Source organism: Patagioenas fasciata, chromosome 2, assembly GCF_037038585.1.
Source record: "Patagioenas fasciata isolate bPatFas1 chromosome 2, bPatFas1.hap1, whole genome shotgun sequence".
Classification (NCBI taxonomy): domain Eukaryota; kingdom Metazoa; phylum Chordata; class Aves; order Columbiformes; family Columbidae; genus Patagioenas; species Patagioenas fasciata.
In genome coordinates, this window is record NC_092521.1 from 126,356,387 (window position 1) to 126,374,910 (window position 18,524).

The following is an 18,524-nucleotide window of genomic DNA, read 5'->3' on the forward strand; positions in this document are numbered from 1 at the left end:
GATTATACCATGACAACAGCTCTGTAGTTGACTGCAAACAACAATAAGGAATGATGTTAGCCAGCACTGGTAACTCGTTTTTAAATGTTGATACAACAAACACACCAAGCACACCCTGCCTCTAGGTCACAGGGATGTCACTGTGCTTAATACAAGCCTCTCTACTAACGTGTAATAAGCTGATGCCCTGAGGCTATAGGCATAACGCTGCCTTGTTGGCTTTAACTTTATATTCTCTTGTTTATTGATTTGAACTGAAGGAAGTATAGAACAGTGGAGATAATAGCCATGATGACACTTACTATTTAAACAGGGATTTAGAGGTCTTTAAAATATGGATTGTTGACCTTATTGAGGGTTTGTTATTGACTCCTATATATAGACCTTTATTTTTCAAATTCCGTATATGATGACCTGAGTCTACCACTTATAGTACTTCTTGGGCACTTGTTCCTCAGTAGATCCTTAACAAGACAAACTGTAATTGCTCCTAAGAAGATGTCTCCATTTTTTGAGACATCCAACATGAGAGACTGCAATGAACCTTTGGAGACTTCTTCAATCTCTTGTATCAAATATGGCTGCCACACTGCCACTTTCAGTCCACAAAGTTAAAATATTTTGGAGTATTTCTGTTGGAACAGCATACAATAACCACCTTGCTGGAAGAAATTTCTATACTATCAGGAGGCCTTTCTGTCTGGTTTAGGTGCTCACCCATCATGCTAGAGTATGTACGTCATAAGATAATGGTTTGAAAAGTATCAGCTAGCAAAATCAAGTAGTTACAAAAATGCAGAAATTCTCCAGAAATACGCAACATAGAAATATCAAATAGATTTCTTGTTAATTTGTTTGGTAAAATTGAAGTAAATATAGCAAAACTCACAAAAAAGGGGGGGGGGAAGAGAAAACAAAGAAACAACAACAACAAAACAACAACCTGTATTCTAGCGGGTCACAGCTGAGCAATATATTTCTTTTTCCTTGAAGTCCAAATCATAACCACAAAGAACAGGTGTTTAGGACAGAAACACTTGTAAGTCCTTCAGCCTTTGTAGCTATCATCATGTATAAGAAGGTATTATGACCAGATCTACCTCATTTATTCAAGTATCTTTATTCTAGAATAACATCAAGAAGAGTAAACAAACTCCTGAAGAGTCAAATAAATTCCTTTCTTATTCCACCCACATTTGGAACCACTTCATGTACAAGTACACAGAAAGGAAACTCCAGTAACAGACATTTTGCAGCAGAGCAGAAAGCAACCTTTTTTTTTTATTATTTATTTTTTTCTTAGTCTTTGTACACATGAGGGAGCTGAGGCTACTGCAAACTGTTTTGTCTTGGACAGAATCAAGCACCCAGCTCAGATAAGTTTTTGGAAAACTTCTACATGGACCATACATTTGGATGAGCAAGTGGATCTTTCCTTCTTGTAACAACCCACGTATGCTGATGTTTTATCAGCAGGAACTATATCAGCGAAATAACATTGTTGAGCTGCTTGAGTGTAAATTGATTTGGGGTTTATAAAAGGCACGGCACGGCTGCTGATGGCACACCAGTAGGAGAACACTGGGCTCAGGTCCGGCTGCAGACAGAGAGCTCACGGTGGGACGAGGCTGCGCACAGTTCCACACCAAGCTCTGAAATTCTCTTTCCCTGCAACTTTACACTCTGCACATTATTGTAAGCCTCCCTCTCCCCCACTGCTTACATATTTTTTGGTGTGAAACGACTGTACTTTGTGTGCAATCTGATTTCTTCATAGCCCTGAAAGGTAGACTGCCAGGTCTGCAGTTGACTTCTGCCAAACCCCAGGAAAATAATTGCCACGTGGCACTTACCTCTCCTTCTCTGGGCCACGGCCTTCCGTTCTGTGTGTATTTGCTTTGATTCTGGCGCTTCTTTTGCCCTCCATCAGCAAATTTGCACAGCAAAGGCTCAGTGGGGGCTGCGAAGACAAGAAACCCAGTCTACATTAGCATCCCTCCCAAAGAAAGTGATTATACCAGCAACAGTAGTGCTTTGTAATACTGATCTTTTGAAGTAAAATCTTGCCTTCTGCAGATATTTTTTACCTCTTTTAGCCTTGACTCCACTGGCAGCTGTTCTTACTAACTAAGCTTCAAAAAATATATACTGGCAAATCTTAAAAGAATTTACCAAATATTGTTGAAAAAATAATCAGCCTACGCAGAATGTTAAGTTGCTGTAGTGGAATAGTAGAGTCAGGCATTAGTTGCAGCTAAGTTAGACACGTATTCATGACCAGCATTAGTGCAAGGATAAACACTGTTTTGCTAAAGCAGCTTTCTGTTTTCATTGTAAAAACTTTGCAAGAATCTGTTTAAGGAATAAGTGTTCTTGCTATTTTTACGTTTCTCGGCACCAAATCCTTTAAAAATTTCTATAAACAGAATAAAATGAACACTTTTGCCAAGCACAGCCCAATTAGCTTTCTTTTCCTCTTAACTCCTCTTTTAAGCAAGTTGGCAGCTGAGAAAACCTCTTTCCTCTCCAGCCGAGATCTGGTGTGTGCAAATACAATAGTCAGGGGGGCCAGAGCCCTGGCAAGAAAGGATATTCAACAGAGTTGCACACCCCAAAAGGCAGCTCACAACAGGGCACCCTAGTGAAGAAATTACCACACATCAAATGTCTACAACAGGAAGGGACCTTTGTGTCTTGGGACCTTTTCCCATCTACGCAACTTTTAACAGCCTCATAAAATATTTTTCAGCCAAAACTGTAATTAGCTTGCCAGTGGGAACTGTCTTTGTTGTCTCCTTCTTAAAAGAGGGGCCAAATTCTACTCACTTTATTAGGTGTATATCAGGACTGTCCTTTATCGCCTACATCAACAGAGAAGTAAACAACTTTTAGCTTGGTTGAAAGTAATCTAAAAATGATGTGTCACATCTGAATCTTTCCAGGAATTTTTAGGTTCCCAGAGAGGCTCTAATTAATTAACCGTGGATTGTGATGGAAAAAAAGCAAGAAATCTGTTTTTTCCTTCTTGTTTCCTGTTTCTGGGAGGCTAGAAATTTTGGAAGAATAGAAATACAGAGAAACAAAGGAAATGATGTGGCAAGAGAGTTAGACAAGTTGCTGACTTATTTATTTGTAATGAAAATTATTACTTGGTTAAAGGATAAGTTCGTATACTATTAAAACAAGCTCACCTCCCCAACTTCTTAGTTACGGTCAACTCAAAAGGGGTCAGAAAGTGTAGATTAAAATTATGACCACATCAAAACTGCAACCAAGGAGCAAAGCACATAGAGAATCTCACATCAAAAATACCGTTTCTGATTGGGACAGCATCACTTTGGCTGCTCTGGAAGCTTTACCAGCTTTGTTTTTTCATTTCCATTTTACCAGGTTAGTAATTTCCAAGGTCGCTAGAAACTAAACTGCAGGGAACAATCCATTATTGGCAGAAAGCTCGACTGTGTGACCCCAGAGGTCCTTTCCCACCACCGACTATGATTATTGTATCAGATTTTGGTAGAAGCAATGCTCAGCCAACCACTTTAAATTTAAAATAAGAAAAGTTTAAAAGCATCCAGGTGGTTGTGGAGATTCTTTCTGCAAATGGAGAGATGTTACAGGGCTGACTGCCCTGTAGTTCCACCAGTTTTACTCCAAAGCACGATGCTGCATGATTTCAGAGCGGTTCCTTGCAATCCACTTTGATGTGACTGTGAGGGAGGAGCAGGTGCTAAGCCAGCATTAGAGAAAGATCTATTAAATATCACATCTGAAGCTTCAAAAGCTTTTTGTTTTAAGCACTGAACAACTATCAAGCAACATATGATATCATTAGGAGGACCATGCAAAACCAATCTGCATGTTAGAAATTAACATTTGCCGTGCTCATCTGCTAATGTACACATGTGGGATTAGGCCATATACTATGATGTGGTTGAGCAAGCTAGGAAGTCATATGGTTTACTACACATCCTCTCTATATATTAGCCAACCACAATAGGAAGCTGTTACTTTCTGGACTATCTAATATCCAGCATTACCATCTGATAACCTCTTATTTGTTAAATTGAGGCTTCCTGAAGTTGATTGAGATTGAACAGAACTGCCAAACAACTTTAACTCTCATCTAGGAAAAAAACGAACAACATCATACAGACTTTTCAGGAGGTAGGGAAGAAGATGGAAAAGACAACGGTGCCATGCACTTCACAGGCATGGGAGGTTATATTGCTCTACAGCAAATGGAGAAGAATTCTTGAGAAAAAAAGTTGATCTGTGCTGATCAACATTATCACGAGCAAAAAGATCGAAAGAAAATGTTCTGACAGGAAGACAGAGTTCAGATAAGATGGGTTTGGGGTTGTTTTAAAAAACACAGGCATGTAGCATATCATATCCAGCAAGACAGAAAATTATCATTTTAGCTCTGAAGTGGTGCAGGTCTTTACGGATTACACCTGGAAACAACTATGGTAACCAATCTCGAAACATAAAGAAACCATATTAATAATCTTTCTTCTTTCAGGATGTAAGGTGGAATGTAAAGAGAGTCTTAAGACTACAAACATGTTGCTCTAAGCAAGCAGAACTCCTCATCTCTCTGGTTGACTTCAGCTCTCTTAAAATCTCTTGTAAGAAAGGCTCTCTAGGCTTTGCAAGATCAGATGCATGTGAATATTTGACATTAGTACCATAATTCTTACTGATCAAATACATAACAATAGAAGATACTAGAAAGAGCATATCCTATTCCAATAGATCAGCAAAACTCGTTCTATGTTAAATTGTTTTTAATGGTTTCATGAAATGTCAGAAGAGCTTTAAAAATGATAAATTTACTTCAGGTAAGAAAAAAATCACAGTTACTATGGTTTTCAATTCAGAAAGAAAATATTTAGGAACTACTCATACAATATCAACATTATGTGAATAATATCAAAGGATTGCAGCAGAGCTGGGATATTTTACCCCCAAATACTTCAGAAGGGGAAGAAAGAAGAAGGGGAATATTTTAATACTTTTTTTGGTTTTTTTTTTAGCTATCTTCTATTCCAGACAGATACTCTTCAATTTATGGACTGAATTTTACTTTCCTTTTCTTCTGTATGAACACATTGACTGAAAATAAATGCCGGTCTTCTTCTCTCACCTTTTGTACTGCTGACTTAATAGAAAATGTAATTTGGATATCTGTAGATGCTCATATATTGAACCAATAAGCACATCTTTTTGTATGGTTCTTGACATCCTCTAAGTTTTAAGCATGTGTGGCATTTTGAAGCATATCTGGAAAATCTACTGTCGGTATTTTCCTGCCAGAAAACTGAGAATTGATTCACTTGAGACAAATTTCAGGCTATTCCATCCTGATAAACTCTTCAAGATAGAAGGCATGACTCTTTCTTTGACTTCTACCTGACAGTAACAAATAGAAATATCAAGAATAAATAACAGCTTTACCCTGAACAAGGTTCATTAAGCCATAACCCATTTTTCAAGGAGAAGATTTAAATGCTTGCTGTTGTTCCATCCAAAGCCTACTTTAGTTAATAAGACATAAATAGCCCTGATCTTGACTTTCAGTCCTGAGTAGGAAGCAGGATCAAACTGATAGTGCTTCTAAACAGCATTTGCCAAGATATTCAGAGCTGCTTTGGGAGAGGGCAGTAGTTGCTAGTGTTCAGATTCTGTTCCCACAGAAGTCAATGGCTAAAGCCCTCCCTTATGTCATGCCCTGAATTTATTCTATGAGTTCAGCAGAGGTGAAAGAAAGAGACTGGTTTTATGTCAATCAAGCCTGTCAATATTGTTGGAGCTCCCGTAGGAGATCAGCTTCTCATGCTCCCGCTATTTTAGCTGGACAGACTGTGCAGACAGACAGCTGTGAACTGCCTAAAGGCTCTTATATCACCAAAAGCAACATTGGTATTTCAGACAGGACAAAACCTTTAGATGGAAGGAGATGGGGATAACAGTGTCTCCTTCTTGAATCTGGCAGGCTCTTAGAAATGTTCTATCTCAGGAAAGCAACTTCAATTAAATTAGAGAATTCAATAAAAAATCCCTAACTTCTAACTACTTCTGAATACATAATTTCCTTATTCTTTCATTTATCGGAAGGCAGATACACTTGAGCTTCTACATATGCAAAAATGTATATATTCATGAGCATGTGCTTCATAAAGGAAGATGAAAGCTGTCATTTGCATTCAGTGAATCTTTTTTGTTACTTCAGGTGCTCTGAAACATATTCTATCTTAAGAATTACTGAACAAAGCTTGTCTTCCACATCTTCTGATTCTTAGTCATAAGGCATCATCTGTCCAGCAATGGCAAGAATTACATACACAAAAAAAGTAATAACAAGAACATATTTATGTATTTTAACTGCTTTCACTATGAATATTTTTGAAGACAGAATATTTTTTCAGCATGCCAGGAGGAGTTTAATCTCTTCTCATCTTGTGCAAAAATTACAGTAAAATTTCCAGTACATAGGAACAAGTGCATTGTGAACATTCATGTGGGTCTTTAAACACTTTCATTTTGTCAATGTGAAGAAACTTGATGAGAAAGTCATAGGCATATCAATGAATGGTCAGTGCACAGTCAATGATGTTTTTCAAAGTATGTTTTTACGAGAAGTTTGGATTAATTAATTTTTCAGCCTTGGCAAAACCTCCTCTGCCATAAAAAAACAGAACAGAGCAATAACGGAGTTCACAATTACACCAGGCATCCAGACTGATCAGCTTTGATGACGATTTTTCTTCTTAACTCCCCTCTAAATTTTAAGTATTTTGAGAACATTTAATTTACAAATCACACAGAATGTCTGATTGAAACATCCATGCAAGAACCAACCCCTTTGTCTGCCACAGATCAATCATTTTTACTCTAAGATAAACTTCATCTGACAGTAACATCAAAGGCACTTCGTAAGCAGAGCTGTTTGCTCATACAGTATTTCAGAGGGAGACATGAGACTCACAAAGCTCTAGAAGTAAGGCAGGACAGAGCAAGTCCCAGTTCTGATGCTAAACCTGGGTTCAGAGGGATGCACTCAGCTGGACCATGGTCTTTACAGAACACCCAGAGTTTATTTACAAAATGAATTTTGCTGTTGTAAGCTTTAAAATCGTAAAAGATTCAGGATCCCATCAACAGAACTCTAGTGAGCTCACTGGCTTCTAGGAAAGTTCTGTCACGCAGTACTTAATCATCCTGAAGTCATAAATAAACAAAACTAGAACTTCAAGGAATATTAGAAAACACCATCATAGCTATGCTGCTCTCGGAGAATGAAGATGAAGAATTACAAGCGATGGTACATGACACAAAAGGACATGCAAGGACCTAGTGTTAGCTGAGTAAGAGAACCCTAAGTAATGAAGCAAATAAATGCATTAACCTATCCCATACAGAGTGCCTGATGTGTTGAAGGACAGAGATGATAATTTTGTGGAGTAATAGATTTTGTCCCAAAAGTCCACGATACTGGATGTGATGTCACAGGACAAACCTTAACATATGCATAGAAGTATAATGGAAGTGCACGATTTCATGTTCAAATTATTCCTTGCTGTTCAGTGTTTTTGCAAGAGCCAGTGCTTTTACACAGGTCATACAACATACAGCATACTGTCCAGGATGTTTACAGCTCAGTTTAAGTACATTATACTTAGTGGACTTGTACGAAAGTAAACCAATGAGTTAACATTACATTTAAGTTTCTACAATGTACCACTTTCACAATATAATTAGAGAAATTGAGGAAACAGCTTTATATAACAGAAAAGTACCCCAAAGCAACAATTAAAAAGCAAACATCTGTTTGGCTAGCAAGAAAAAAAAAAAACAACCAAACAAGTTATTTATTTGTTATAAACTGCATTGTACTTTAAGCAATTATCTCTAGTTCACCTCTTTGTCTTAAGAAATGGGAAGAAATCCATTCATCTTTTTGTATAATAATTATTTCTAAAGAGCAAGAATGTATTAGAAAAGGAAAATAAATCCCAGAGGATAAATACTCTGTCAAGCATGAAGTTAGTGTTTCTGTTCTGTGAAACAGAAATTACTTAGAGCAGGTAGGACAGATAACTGAATGCACATGTTGGAGAAACGGCATGCCAACTGTGAAGTGGGGTCCAGATATTGTTGCAATCGATGCAAACACTCCAGCTACTACATAGAAAATTTATAATTAATCATGTTGTAGCAGAAGCCCCTATAAAGATTTGTTAGAGTGGATCAGAAACTAGAGTCTCCTTTCTACAAGAAACTGCAACATTCATTTTACAGTCTGTTTTTGCTTAAAAAACTATTTTGTTTTTAAATTTTCAACAGAAGAGCAGATTGAGAGTGCCTGATTCAGGTCTATTAAAATGCTCCATTCCAATGTTGCTGATACGGAGAAAATGTTATAACTCAATACGATATTTTATGGAGATAACATATAGAAACAGATGCTTCATATGGTATTGAAACTTAAATAATAGCAAAGCTGAAACACAGTATTAAAACAGTGCTGAAATGTTGTAATACGATAGCATATTTTTATTTTAACAAGCTACATTTCTCAACCAACTCTAGTGCTGGTCTCTGCTGGAGAGCACAAATAGAAGAGGAGCAAATCTAGCATGGAATTAAGAAGTTCATTAATTAACTTTATTAACTAATTAAATAATACACAGTGCTTTAATGTTGGATTCTGCCTGTATTTTAAACAAAAGGCCTGAATCAGAGCTTACAGAAGTTAGAGAGAGATTCTCAGTGAATCCAAAGCCGCTCCACTTAAGCCTAATCTAAATCTGAGGTAACTGTGAGCAAGAGCAGAGTTGAGCCTGTGAGTTTTGCCAGAGAAAGCAGCTGCCTCAAAGCTGACGATACACGAAAGTTCTGCCCTATTAGAGTCTCCAGCATAAAGCTGAAAAATATCAGCTATAGTTCATCCTTTGTGTCCAGCACTACGGTGGCTCTTCACAATTTTTAACTACTGGATGAAAAGGAAGCGGGTTCTTCGAAGAGTGATTTGTTTTGCAGTTTCTACATTTCTTCAACAGCCTCTACAGCAAAAGAGGAAGTCCTTTTATTGAACGACTATGTAACCAAACCAAGCATCGGCATCAGTTTGCAGAAATCATGTCACACACTGGTGCTTAGACCTGTATTTTCCATGACTTTCGGACAGGACTCATAACCAACTGAAATTTGGGGTGCATTGTTTTAATGTGCCAATTCTAATTAAAAAGCACAGATTTTGGCTGGGTTAATACCTTCTGCAAAAAGCACTGGGATTCCTGCCTCACTGGGAGAGCCATGTACCAAAAAATTGAGACAGTATCATATTTTGAAGAGGAGTATTGGTTACAAGTCATTCAAAGCACTTCACATATTATCTGTAAGACAGATAATAAGTACATATTGAAGCAATTAGATTTTTTTCTTTTGTTAAATAAGAAAAGCACCACATTCGCTCTATCAGTATTGTTAAAAGGGGAATGCTTAAGAAACCAATCTACCTTTCCATGTTTGAAGAATTTTTGTGCAGAACCTATGTGCCACAGCTGCCCTGTATTTCTCTCACGCCAAACTAACTAAGCAAGCAGAAAAAAGAGCCTAAGTAGCCTTTCTGGAAACCATGCAAGTAATTAGTAGAATAAAGATATGATAATGCAATGGTCCCCTATCAAGAGTTTCTCCACATTGACAACAGCTGACAAGTGTGAACAGTTTTCAAAGAACAACAAAAAATATATTTTTAATGTTTTTTTTAATAGATTTTGCAAATGCTAATTACTATCTGAGATTCTGACTTCTATGATTTAAAAAAAAAAGTGATTGCTTTTAGCATTTTTATGCCATTGGCTTATTGTATAACTACTGCTGCAGAGGCTTGTTATATCAAACATTTTTGGGCAGGAGTTGATTGCTCCAAGTAAAATGAAAAAAAAAAAAAAGTCAAACTTAAAAAATATTCCTGAAAGCTTTTTAAAACATTTTACTGTTTTGCATTGTGGGCTCCTATACTATGACTTGCCACACAGGCACACAATTCTGCTGTATGTGACAAGGAACTTGGAGGGATCAGTGAACAGCATCTAATCCAAGATCCAAAGATTCACTGAATTTGATGAGAACACTCTCAACACCTGCACTGGGTTTTAGCACAGACTGTAGCCTATAACTTGAGCTGGATGCAACTACAAGAGCAGTTACTCTGCAGTCTTTCTCCTGAGCTTTATTTTCTCTCCCAGATTTTTTTTCAGAGCCACTCTTCAAAAATTACATGTGCTAGTGTTTTACTGGGTCTTTCAACTTAGAGCTGCAATCCCTTCCTATTAGTAATGACATATAAAGAAAGTCAGGACAACCACCAGCCTGTCATCAGGAACTAGTTTTCAGCAAAATATTAGAGCGAGGTTCTGCTGTGTGTCACAGTGTTGCCTCTCATCCCAGATAAGCATTAAAGCCAAAAGTGGAGTTGGATCCTGTTTTCAAACAAGTAGCACCCTGACCGTAGTGCATTTACTTCATTCTGCTCTGCCACTGGAATGCTCCTGCACCAACATTCCCCAGCTGACTGTCTGGTCCCAGGACTCCAACCTGTGGGTAGAAGTTGACTGAAAACTCCTCATCCTCTAAATGTGAACCCAAACCCACTCTTCACATCCCCTCTGGGACTGTCCCATGAGCTTTTAGGAAGATTGTACTTCATATACCTATTTTACCCGCTCCCATAATCTCAGAAGTTATTTTGTTTCGATGAAGCTGGAGATTTCACATTTCTTACTGTTCAATTATTAAGGAACAGCAACAGTCAGCTTCATCTGAAAGGCTCAGCGATTTTTAAATGATCTCATGTACCGTAATTTATAATGGAAAATCAGGTACAAATAGCGTGAGATGCTTTCTAGTTCCCCTCTAATGGAAATAAAATGAATCCCTGGTAATGGGTGACCCTACTTGCTTCTGTGGTCACCCATTTTACTTTTTAGTGTTCTCTTTAGTAGTCTCGGGAGAAAAGAGCAAATGCAAAGCTTTTATCCAAAGCGGCTTCTCAAAACAATAGCTCTCCTGTTATAAAATCTATTTTTACTATTCTCATAAACTAATGTTATTGATCACAGAGACTATGCTATTATCTCACTATAGAAAAACTTACTTGTACTGACAGTCCACAGACAAAATGATTGGAATTTATGCAGTACAATATATTAATTCTGGCTCTGCTAATACAAGGTTACTTCATGTAGCTGTTTAAGTATTTCTTTATTATTTAGTATTGAATTTATTTATTTTAAAGTTAATTTTATTAAATTATGTACTACTTTTTATTGAGATAAAGGAGAAGATTACCATCATATCAAGCCTTGTCTGTGTGACACTGCTAAAACTAAACTACAGAGAAAAGAAAATTCTTTTCAAACATATGTTTTCAATACAAACAAAAAACCTGGCCAAATGTCTTATGTCAATACAATGATTTCTCTCCACCACCATCAGGATAATTACTGTACACAGACATTTATTTTTGACTAATTAAGGTTGAGTTTTGGCATTTGCTGCTCACACTTCAACGTATGTATAGCATTAATGTCCAGAAGAGCTTATGCAATCCAGTGTTAAACTGCATGAGGAAAAAATGCTTCAGCTATGACCATTAGCTTATTAAATTCAGATGTACATGTTTAAACACTATATTTTATTTACTGATTGTGGGGAAAGACACATTCGCTCTTTGTGAATGGTCACTGCAATTCAAAGGCAGTCAGATATATATATAATGTTAACATCATTTGCAGCTCTACTCATAGGTTTTTAAATAGTAGGAACAGAAAATTCATACAATGGGAAAAAAATTTGGCTAGGGTAAAGATGCCCTGTGCATGGTCAAAGCAGTAACACGATCTTCTTGATACCAGAGCTGAAACAGCATATTCCTAAAAGCTCTGATTAGTGTGGATGCACAAAATATTCCCGTGTAAATGAAAAAACAAACCCAGTTTTTAACCAGCTATCAATCTGTTCAACAGTTTAAAAATATTCAGATTTTTTTTTCTCAGACTGCCTAATGAAAATCATTCTATTTAAATCAGTTCTAATTAACATGCATTCCACCAAAATCTACTGGCTGCAGCAGAAAATATCCAACCACTTATAATCTAAAACATAGTTGAACAATATAATTTTGGCACTACTGTGAGAAAGAAGGAAAAGCTGAAGGGAAAACTCCTTATATTGTTATTGTCCTTCTTCCATTTTATTCTTCTGCATTTACTGAAAGACAATGTGTATGCCCTAAAACGAGCGGGTCTGATAGAAGCTAAAACACAGCATCACCTGCTTCCTCACTCAAATGCAGGAACACCTTTAAAAAGTGGATTTGACCCTGACTGTATCAGAACTGTGGCCAGGTTTACGTTACACAGCAGAAAGCATTTACAAGACAGTGCCTGACTGATTCTTAAAGGCAGGAGTTCATTTCACTGTGGTAGAGAATATCCAAATCACACTGAACACCTTGGACAGGATAATTACTGTGTACCACAAAACCTCGCTGCGTACTCTACCATCTTCTCCTGTAAACAGGTTAAGAGGGAGGGAGGGATGGAACGCTTCGGAAACAACAGGTAAATAAGGACGCTGATACCCTCCCCTTTTTACTCCCTTCAGAAGCTCAGAACATGGACTATGCAGACTATGCAGCACGCACGGGACACTCCAACCCACAGCGGCTTCACTGGGAACTTTCCGGTAAGTCACCTATTTATGATGATACTCTATCCAAAGGAAAGACAAAATAAGTGAAATCATAATCTTTTCCCAAGACAATGGAAGATCTTACTCATACTTCTTAGCTCTTTTCAAAATGTGTTGATGATACCAACACTAAATCTAATGTGCTATGACACAAGGAAAATTCTAAGCCTTGCAGCTTAAAAATCCTTTATTACCATCTCAGACAATGTATTAGAATATTAAATAGATAACACTAAACCCTTCTGAAATTTTCGAACACACAGCTCTCAGCTGAGAGTAGAGAAGGGAGCAAACTTACATATTAGAGACTGTGCAATAGTTTAATCTTCTTTAACTCTGTGTAATACATCTCTCAGAGGCCGTACGAAGGTCATGCTAGATCCTGATATGCCATGGGTCCAAAAACTACAAAACAAATGTGACTTCAATGCTAGGCTTGGAAAAGTAAAAATCAATCCTGTACCCTTTCAGTTAAAAATATTGGAATAATAAGAACTGGAGTGAGGAAAGTACAACAAGAATAATAGCTGAAAAGGAAAAAAAAAAAAAAAAGGAAGAAACAAGCAAAGAAAAACACCTGAAAAAACTGAAGGTAAAACAAAGAATAGCAGGGAGAGGAATACTTCTCACTGCCCTTGAAAATGTTCTAGCTTCACACAAGAGCAAATGCAGCTCATGTCCTTATCCACTTCTTGTTTACAACAGAGGCCTTTGTAAGCACAGAGACTGTAGAAAGAAAATATTATAATGGAAAAAGCAAATGGATGGACTAAATGTCACTGCCAATAGAAAAGAGAATGACCGAAGTTTATAAAAATTGTGGTTTTATCTGAAAACAGAGACTGAAGACTTGTTCTGTTGCAATATGAGGAAACCACTAAGACTGTATACGGTTTCAAAGTAACTGTATGACATCAAAACATGAGTGAAACTAAGGAGACTGCAGTCTCGTCTACACAAAAAAAAATATCAAAGATCTGTTATTGAAGTTGGTTTAAAAACTTATCTCAAAACCCTGCAGATGATCCAAAACTCTGCAGATGATGTGCCACAGGAGATAAAATCAGAGATGACTACACGAAGGATGAAAAATCAAGGACCTCTCCACCAGATAAATTACATTATGAGAAACAGTAACAGGCTCTGACACCAAAATCCAACCATTCTTTAAGGTTTTGTCCCCACTTGGGTGGGATCCTTTTTTGGTTTCCATGCACGTGGATGCAGCCACGCTGAGATGATGAGCCTGTGTGCAACTCCATTCAAAGCATGATTACAACCCAACAGCAGTATCTGAGTCCAGCCTGACAAAAGGCATCTCCAGCTGATGTGAAGCGGCAATTTTCTTCGGAGTAAATTATTTCATGAATCAGCCAGCAGGGAGTGACAGCATTCTGCTGCCAGTGACTAAGTGTATGACCTCTGGGTTGCAATTTCCACCAGCTTAATAAGAGTCCATTGCAAACACGATCATATTTTTCACTCTGCTGTTAACAGAGATGGTAATCTGGTTCTCAGTTTCCTTTCTTTCCTTTTTTTTTTTTTTTTCTTTTCCTGCCAGCTTTATTGCTTCCAATGTAGCATTTCCCTGGAGACAGGGAACAGTCTACCCCATGTCGCTAATAAAATCAGAAGACGACAGTGTAAGAATGAAAGGGCAACAACTTTTCTGCTTTGAAGGAATATGGCAGGCTTAGCAGAGACCTCATGGCTTTCTTCTGCCATGAGAAGACCAGTTCGGTACTGTTCCTGCTGAATTTTGCAATCTGCAGAGAGACAAAGGAATGAAGTGAGAAGGGGATGAAAGCCTTCTTTTCTGGAATGTTTTCTGGTACAGATCCAGAGATGGAAGAAAAATCCCACAGTCCTGGGGATGGTCAGAAGAGGAAAAATGAAGTTGAAATAAAGGGTAAGGTAAAGACTGAGTAACAGAAGTATTAATACTACTCAAATTTTAAGATGTTTTGCAAGTACTTCAGCTAGGATCTGCACATAAATAAAATCTCCAGATGATGAACCACAACAGACTGATGTCAGTATTAATGCTACAGGATTAACACAACAGTAGAATACTCTACTGTCTTATGAGACTTTCTAAAACATGACAGAAAGTGGTTTATTTATAACTTTAATGCCAGTGTTGAGGAGAGGAATAATAGACACCTAGATTTTATTCAACATGAGGACTCTAGCTGATTGTTGATCCTAAAAGAAGATGCAAGAAATGTTTAAAAAAGCTGCCATTAAGCCATATTTGTTTTTCCTATGCAGTACAGTTCTTCTTCTTGGGCTGTTACCAGGGGGGAAGACAGAGCCTCAGGCTCTAGAACTCACCTCTGAATCGAGAAGCATGAACTTCTAATACTGGAGATAAGGTAACAAGTGATCCTAAGACTCCATGCCAAGGGTAGAGGAAGTTTTATTGAACAGGCCAGCATGGACTTGCTGGTGGAGCAGGAGACAAAAAATGTAAGATTTCTTTGTCTCCACCTCTGTCTGAGGTGCCCAGAGAACTTAGACGACTTGGACACATGCCATATAATTAATGTGCATCTATCAAATTGTGCATTCAGTGGGACAGAGTCATATGAGATTTCCTGGAAACTTACTGGTCAGCTACATGGTATGTGCATGGGGTTTTTAACTAGTCTGGACAGAATGTATTTCCTGGACAGAAATACAAACACATGTGACATCGGATGCAACCATGGTGACCCAGGGCTCAGCACAGCCTGTTCACACCAGAGTGCTTTTGCCCCTGGACAAGCAAAGATGAAAGTGCATTTGGGCAAAAGCCTTTGCTTTTTGGGTGCCTTGGTGCCAAGCCAGAATAATATTGCATATTTGCTCCAGGAAGGCTTGCTTTTCAATACTAGAAGAAAAATACAGTTATTTGAAGTAGTCAGTTTGGACCAAACTAGCTTGCTTTTATTATCAGTTTTTACTGTGCTTACATAGCATATCAAATGAACACAGACTTATTCCAGGTTTAATCCCATATCTCTTATTCCTCCTTCATATTTTTGCTGTAGAACAGTCTTATACTAACTTAACTGTTCATATTTACATTATGCAACATGTCCTAGTGTTGCAGGATTAGGGTACGAGCATGCTTATTTAGCTCTTGAGCTGTGTCATGCCATGCTCCTTCAAGGTAACTTTTGCTGCCACCTTTTGTATACTTAATAAGGTATTATTTTTCTGGTGCTTATCACAGACTTTGTTTGCAAACACCTCACAAGCACTAATGAATTCATTCTCCCAGTAGGTAGTGAAGTCCTTTCTTTGTTTCACAAAGAGACAAGCTGCAGCACAGGGATAATGCAAGTTGTCCAGTGTCACACAGTCATCGAGCACAGATCTCCCGAGTTCTTGTGCAGTGTTTATTCACAAGATAACCCTTTCTCAAAGGGTTCTGCCTAGGTGCTTTATTTTCTCAGCCTCATTTTGCACATCAGTTTATTTCAGGAAAGATCTCTTTCACCGATCCAAGTTTGCAATGCTGCCATCAACTCACTAAAATGCTTCATCAGAAGACAGCTCGATCTACAGTACCCATGAAAACTGAGCTTGTAATGATAGTAAGGACTGGATGCCATTATAGATGTACATACATAAATTTCTCTATGTGTGTTTCTGTCTCTGTACATAACATATATACATATCTATATATGTGCATGCTACCAGGTATCTGTGGAAAGTTATCAAATACAGAACACAAAAACAGTCAAAGTTCAATTATCTAAAGCTTCAGACAAACCTGTATTATTTACTGTAATATTTAGCTATTCCAGGCTCACACCCCTATATCCCTAAAGGACAATGTCACCTAATAGGTTGTGCTCATGTTCCTGTCATTTTCAGATAAAGCCAAAGATGATGCTATTGCACAGACAGACAGAAATAAGTCTGTACATAATAAAATGCAGTTTAGCTAAATATAGACTTTCCAGAAGTTTTGCAGCCTGATTTCAAGACCAGCAAAATACAGTCAATTATCCAAAATTTCTTTCTTTCATAAACCTCTGAGCTTCTCCTAACACGTCCCTATGTTGAATAGTCACATGCACAAGTAAGAGACAGTTCAAGACACTGAGGCCTTGGAGAATAGCATGCACAAATCTGAATGCCTGCACAAGAGAAACTTGAAAGGAAAACAGAACAGTAATTTTTTTCCCTGCATTGATCACCTTGCTGCTTCGCAATTATTTTCTGTAAAGCACAGTTTCCAGTAGGCAAGGCCGATATCCATCACAGAATCACAGAGAAGAGGAGACTGAGGGGTGACCTTATTAATGTTTATAAATATATAAAGGGTGAATGCCACGAGGATGGAGTCAGGCTCTTCTCAGTGGCAAACAATGATAGGAGAAGGGGCAATGGGATCAAGCTGGAACACAAGAGGTTCCACTTAAATTTGAGAAAGAACTTCTTCTCAGTGAGGGTAACAGAGCACTGGAACAGGCTACCCAGGGAGGTTGTGGAGTCTCCTTCCCTGGAGACATTCAAAGCCCGCCTGGACACCTTCCTGTGCGACCTCACCTAGGCGTTCCTGCTCCGGCAGGGGGATTGGACTAGATCATCTTTGAGGTCCCTTCCAATCCCAAACATACTGTGATACTGTGATACTGTGTAATGTTAGGGATTAGAAGGGACCTCGAAAGATCATCCAGTCCAATCCCCCTGCCGGAGTAGGAACACCTGGATGAGGTGACACAGGAAGGCATCCGGGCAGGTCTTGAATGCCTCCAGAGTAGGAGACTCCACAACCTCCCTGGGCAGCCTGTTCAAGTGTTCTGGCACCCTCACTGAGAAGAAGTTTCTTCTCAAATTTAAGTGGAACCTTTTGTGTTCCAGTTTGTACCCATTGCCCCTTGTCCTATCATTGGTTGTCACTGAGAAGAGCCTGGCTCCATCCTCGTGACACTCACCCTTTATACATCTGTAAACATCCCCAGGTCTCACTCCACATTTACTCTCAACGTTGTTCAGCTTGCATACTATGGGTCTGTCAACTCTGGTGAACATGATTTCAAAGGTTTCCTCTCCTCTGTGTGTGACGTGAAACCTCCCACTTGAACAGCAGTGTACTACCTCTGAACTGAAAATGACATTTGGGGAGTGAAGTTTTCCAGAAAAGCTGCTGTCAGTGTGACCGTGATGGAAGCTGTGACTGTTCAACATCTCTTAAAGCAGAATAATGCCATGTAATTGCTTTATTGATGGATTTAGCAGCCCAGATTTAGTCCCTGAAATATAAAAATGTAGGCTTCTGTTGTTTGCTTCCTTTTTGTTGTAAATGATTGATAATTATATCACAAATGTCTTCCCCTGACATTTGATTTGGTAGATAATACATAAACATACAGTTTCTAATGGGTTTTCTGGCCTTTTAACCTAATTTCTTTTCTCATTACTTTTCATTTCATTTCCAATTCTGATATAAAATCTATTTTCCTGAAATTTTTTGCAGGATCTGAAGCTGCCTCACTTTAATAATGTACAGAATTATATTTTAAAACAACAACAAAGCCAAGATCAATGATAGCAGAGAAGAAAAATCAACTCATATTTTTAACTTTTCTCTTTCATGTTGAACTGCTTCACACACACTCTCTTCAAGATGGTTCCAAAATCATGTTTGAAACTAATAATTATTTAGTGTATGTGAACTTTTAAAAAAATCTGTCACATGAAAACAGTTGGATGAGGACAAAGCAACACAGTTCAGCATAAGAATAAGAATACATATATTTTTC

At 38.0% G+C, this 18,524-nt stretch overlaps 1 protein-coding gene across 9 annotated transcripts in view; it reads right to left on the minus strand.

Moving 5' to 3' along the window:
- RBMS3 (RNA binding motif single stranded interacting protein 3) overlaps positions 1–18,524 on the minus strand; it is a 718,223-nt gene that overhangs the window by 92,848 nt on the left and 606,851 nt on the right. For all 9 annotated transcript variants that reach the window (XM_065830560.2, XM_071804926.1, XM_071804927.1 and 6 more), the window contains one exon: positions 1,854–1,960. In XM_065830560.2, coding sequence (XP_065686632.1) covers positions 1,854–1,960 — 107 coding nt within the window. The remainder of the gene's footprint in view (positions 1–1,853; positions 1,961–18,524) is intronic.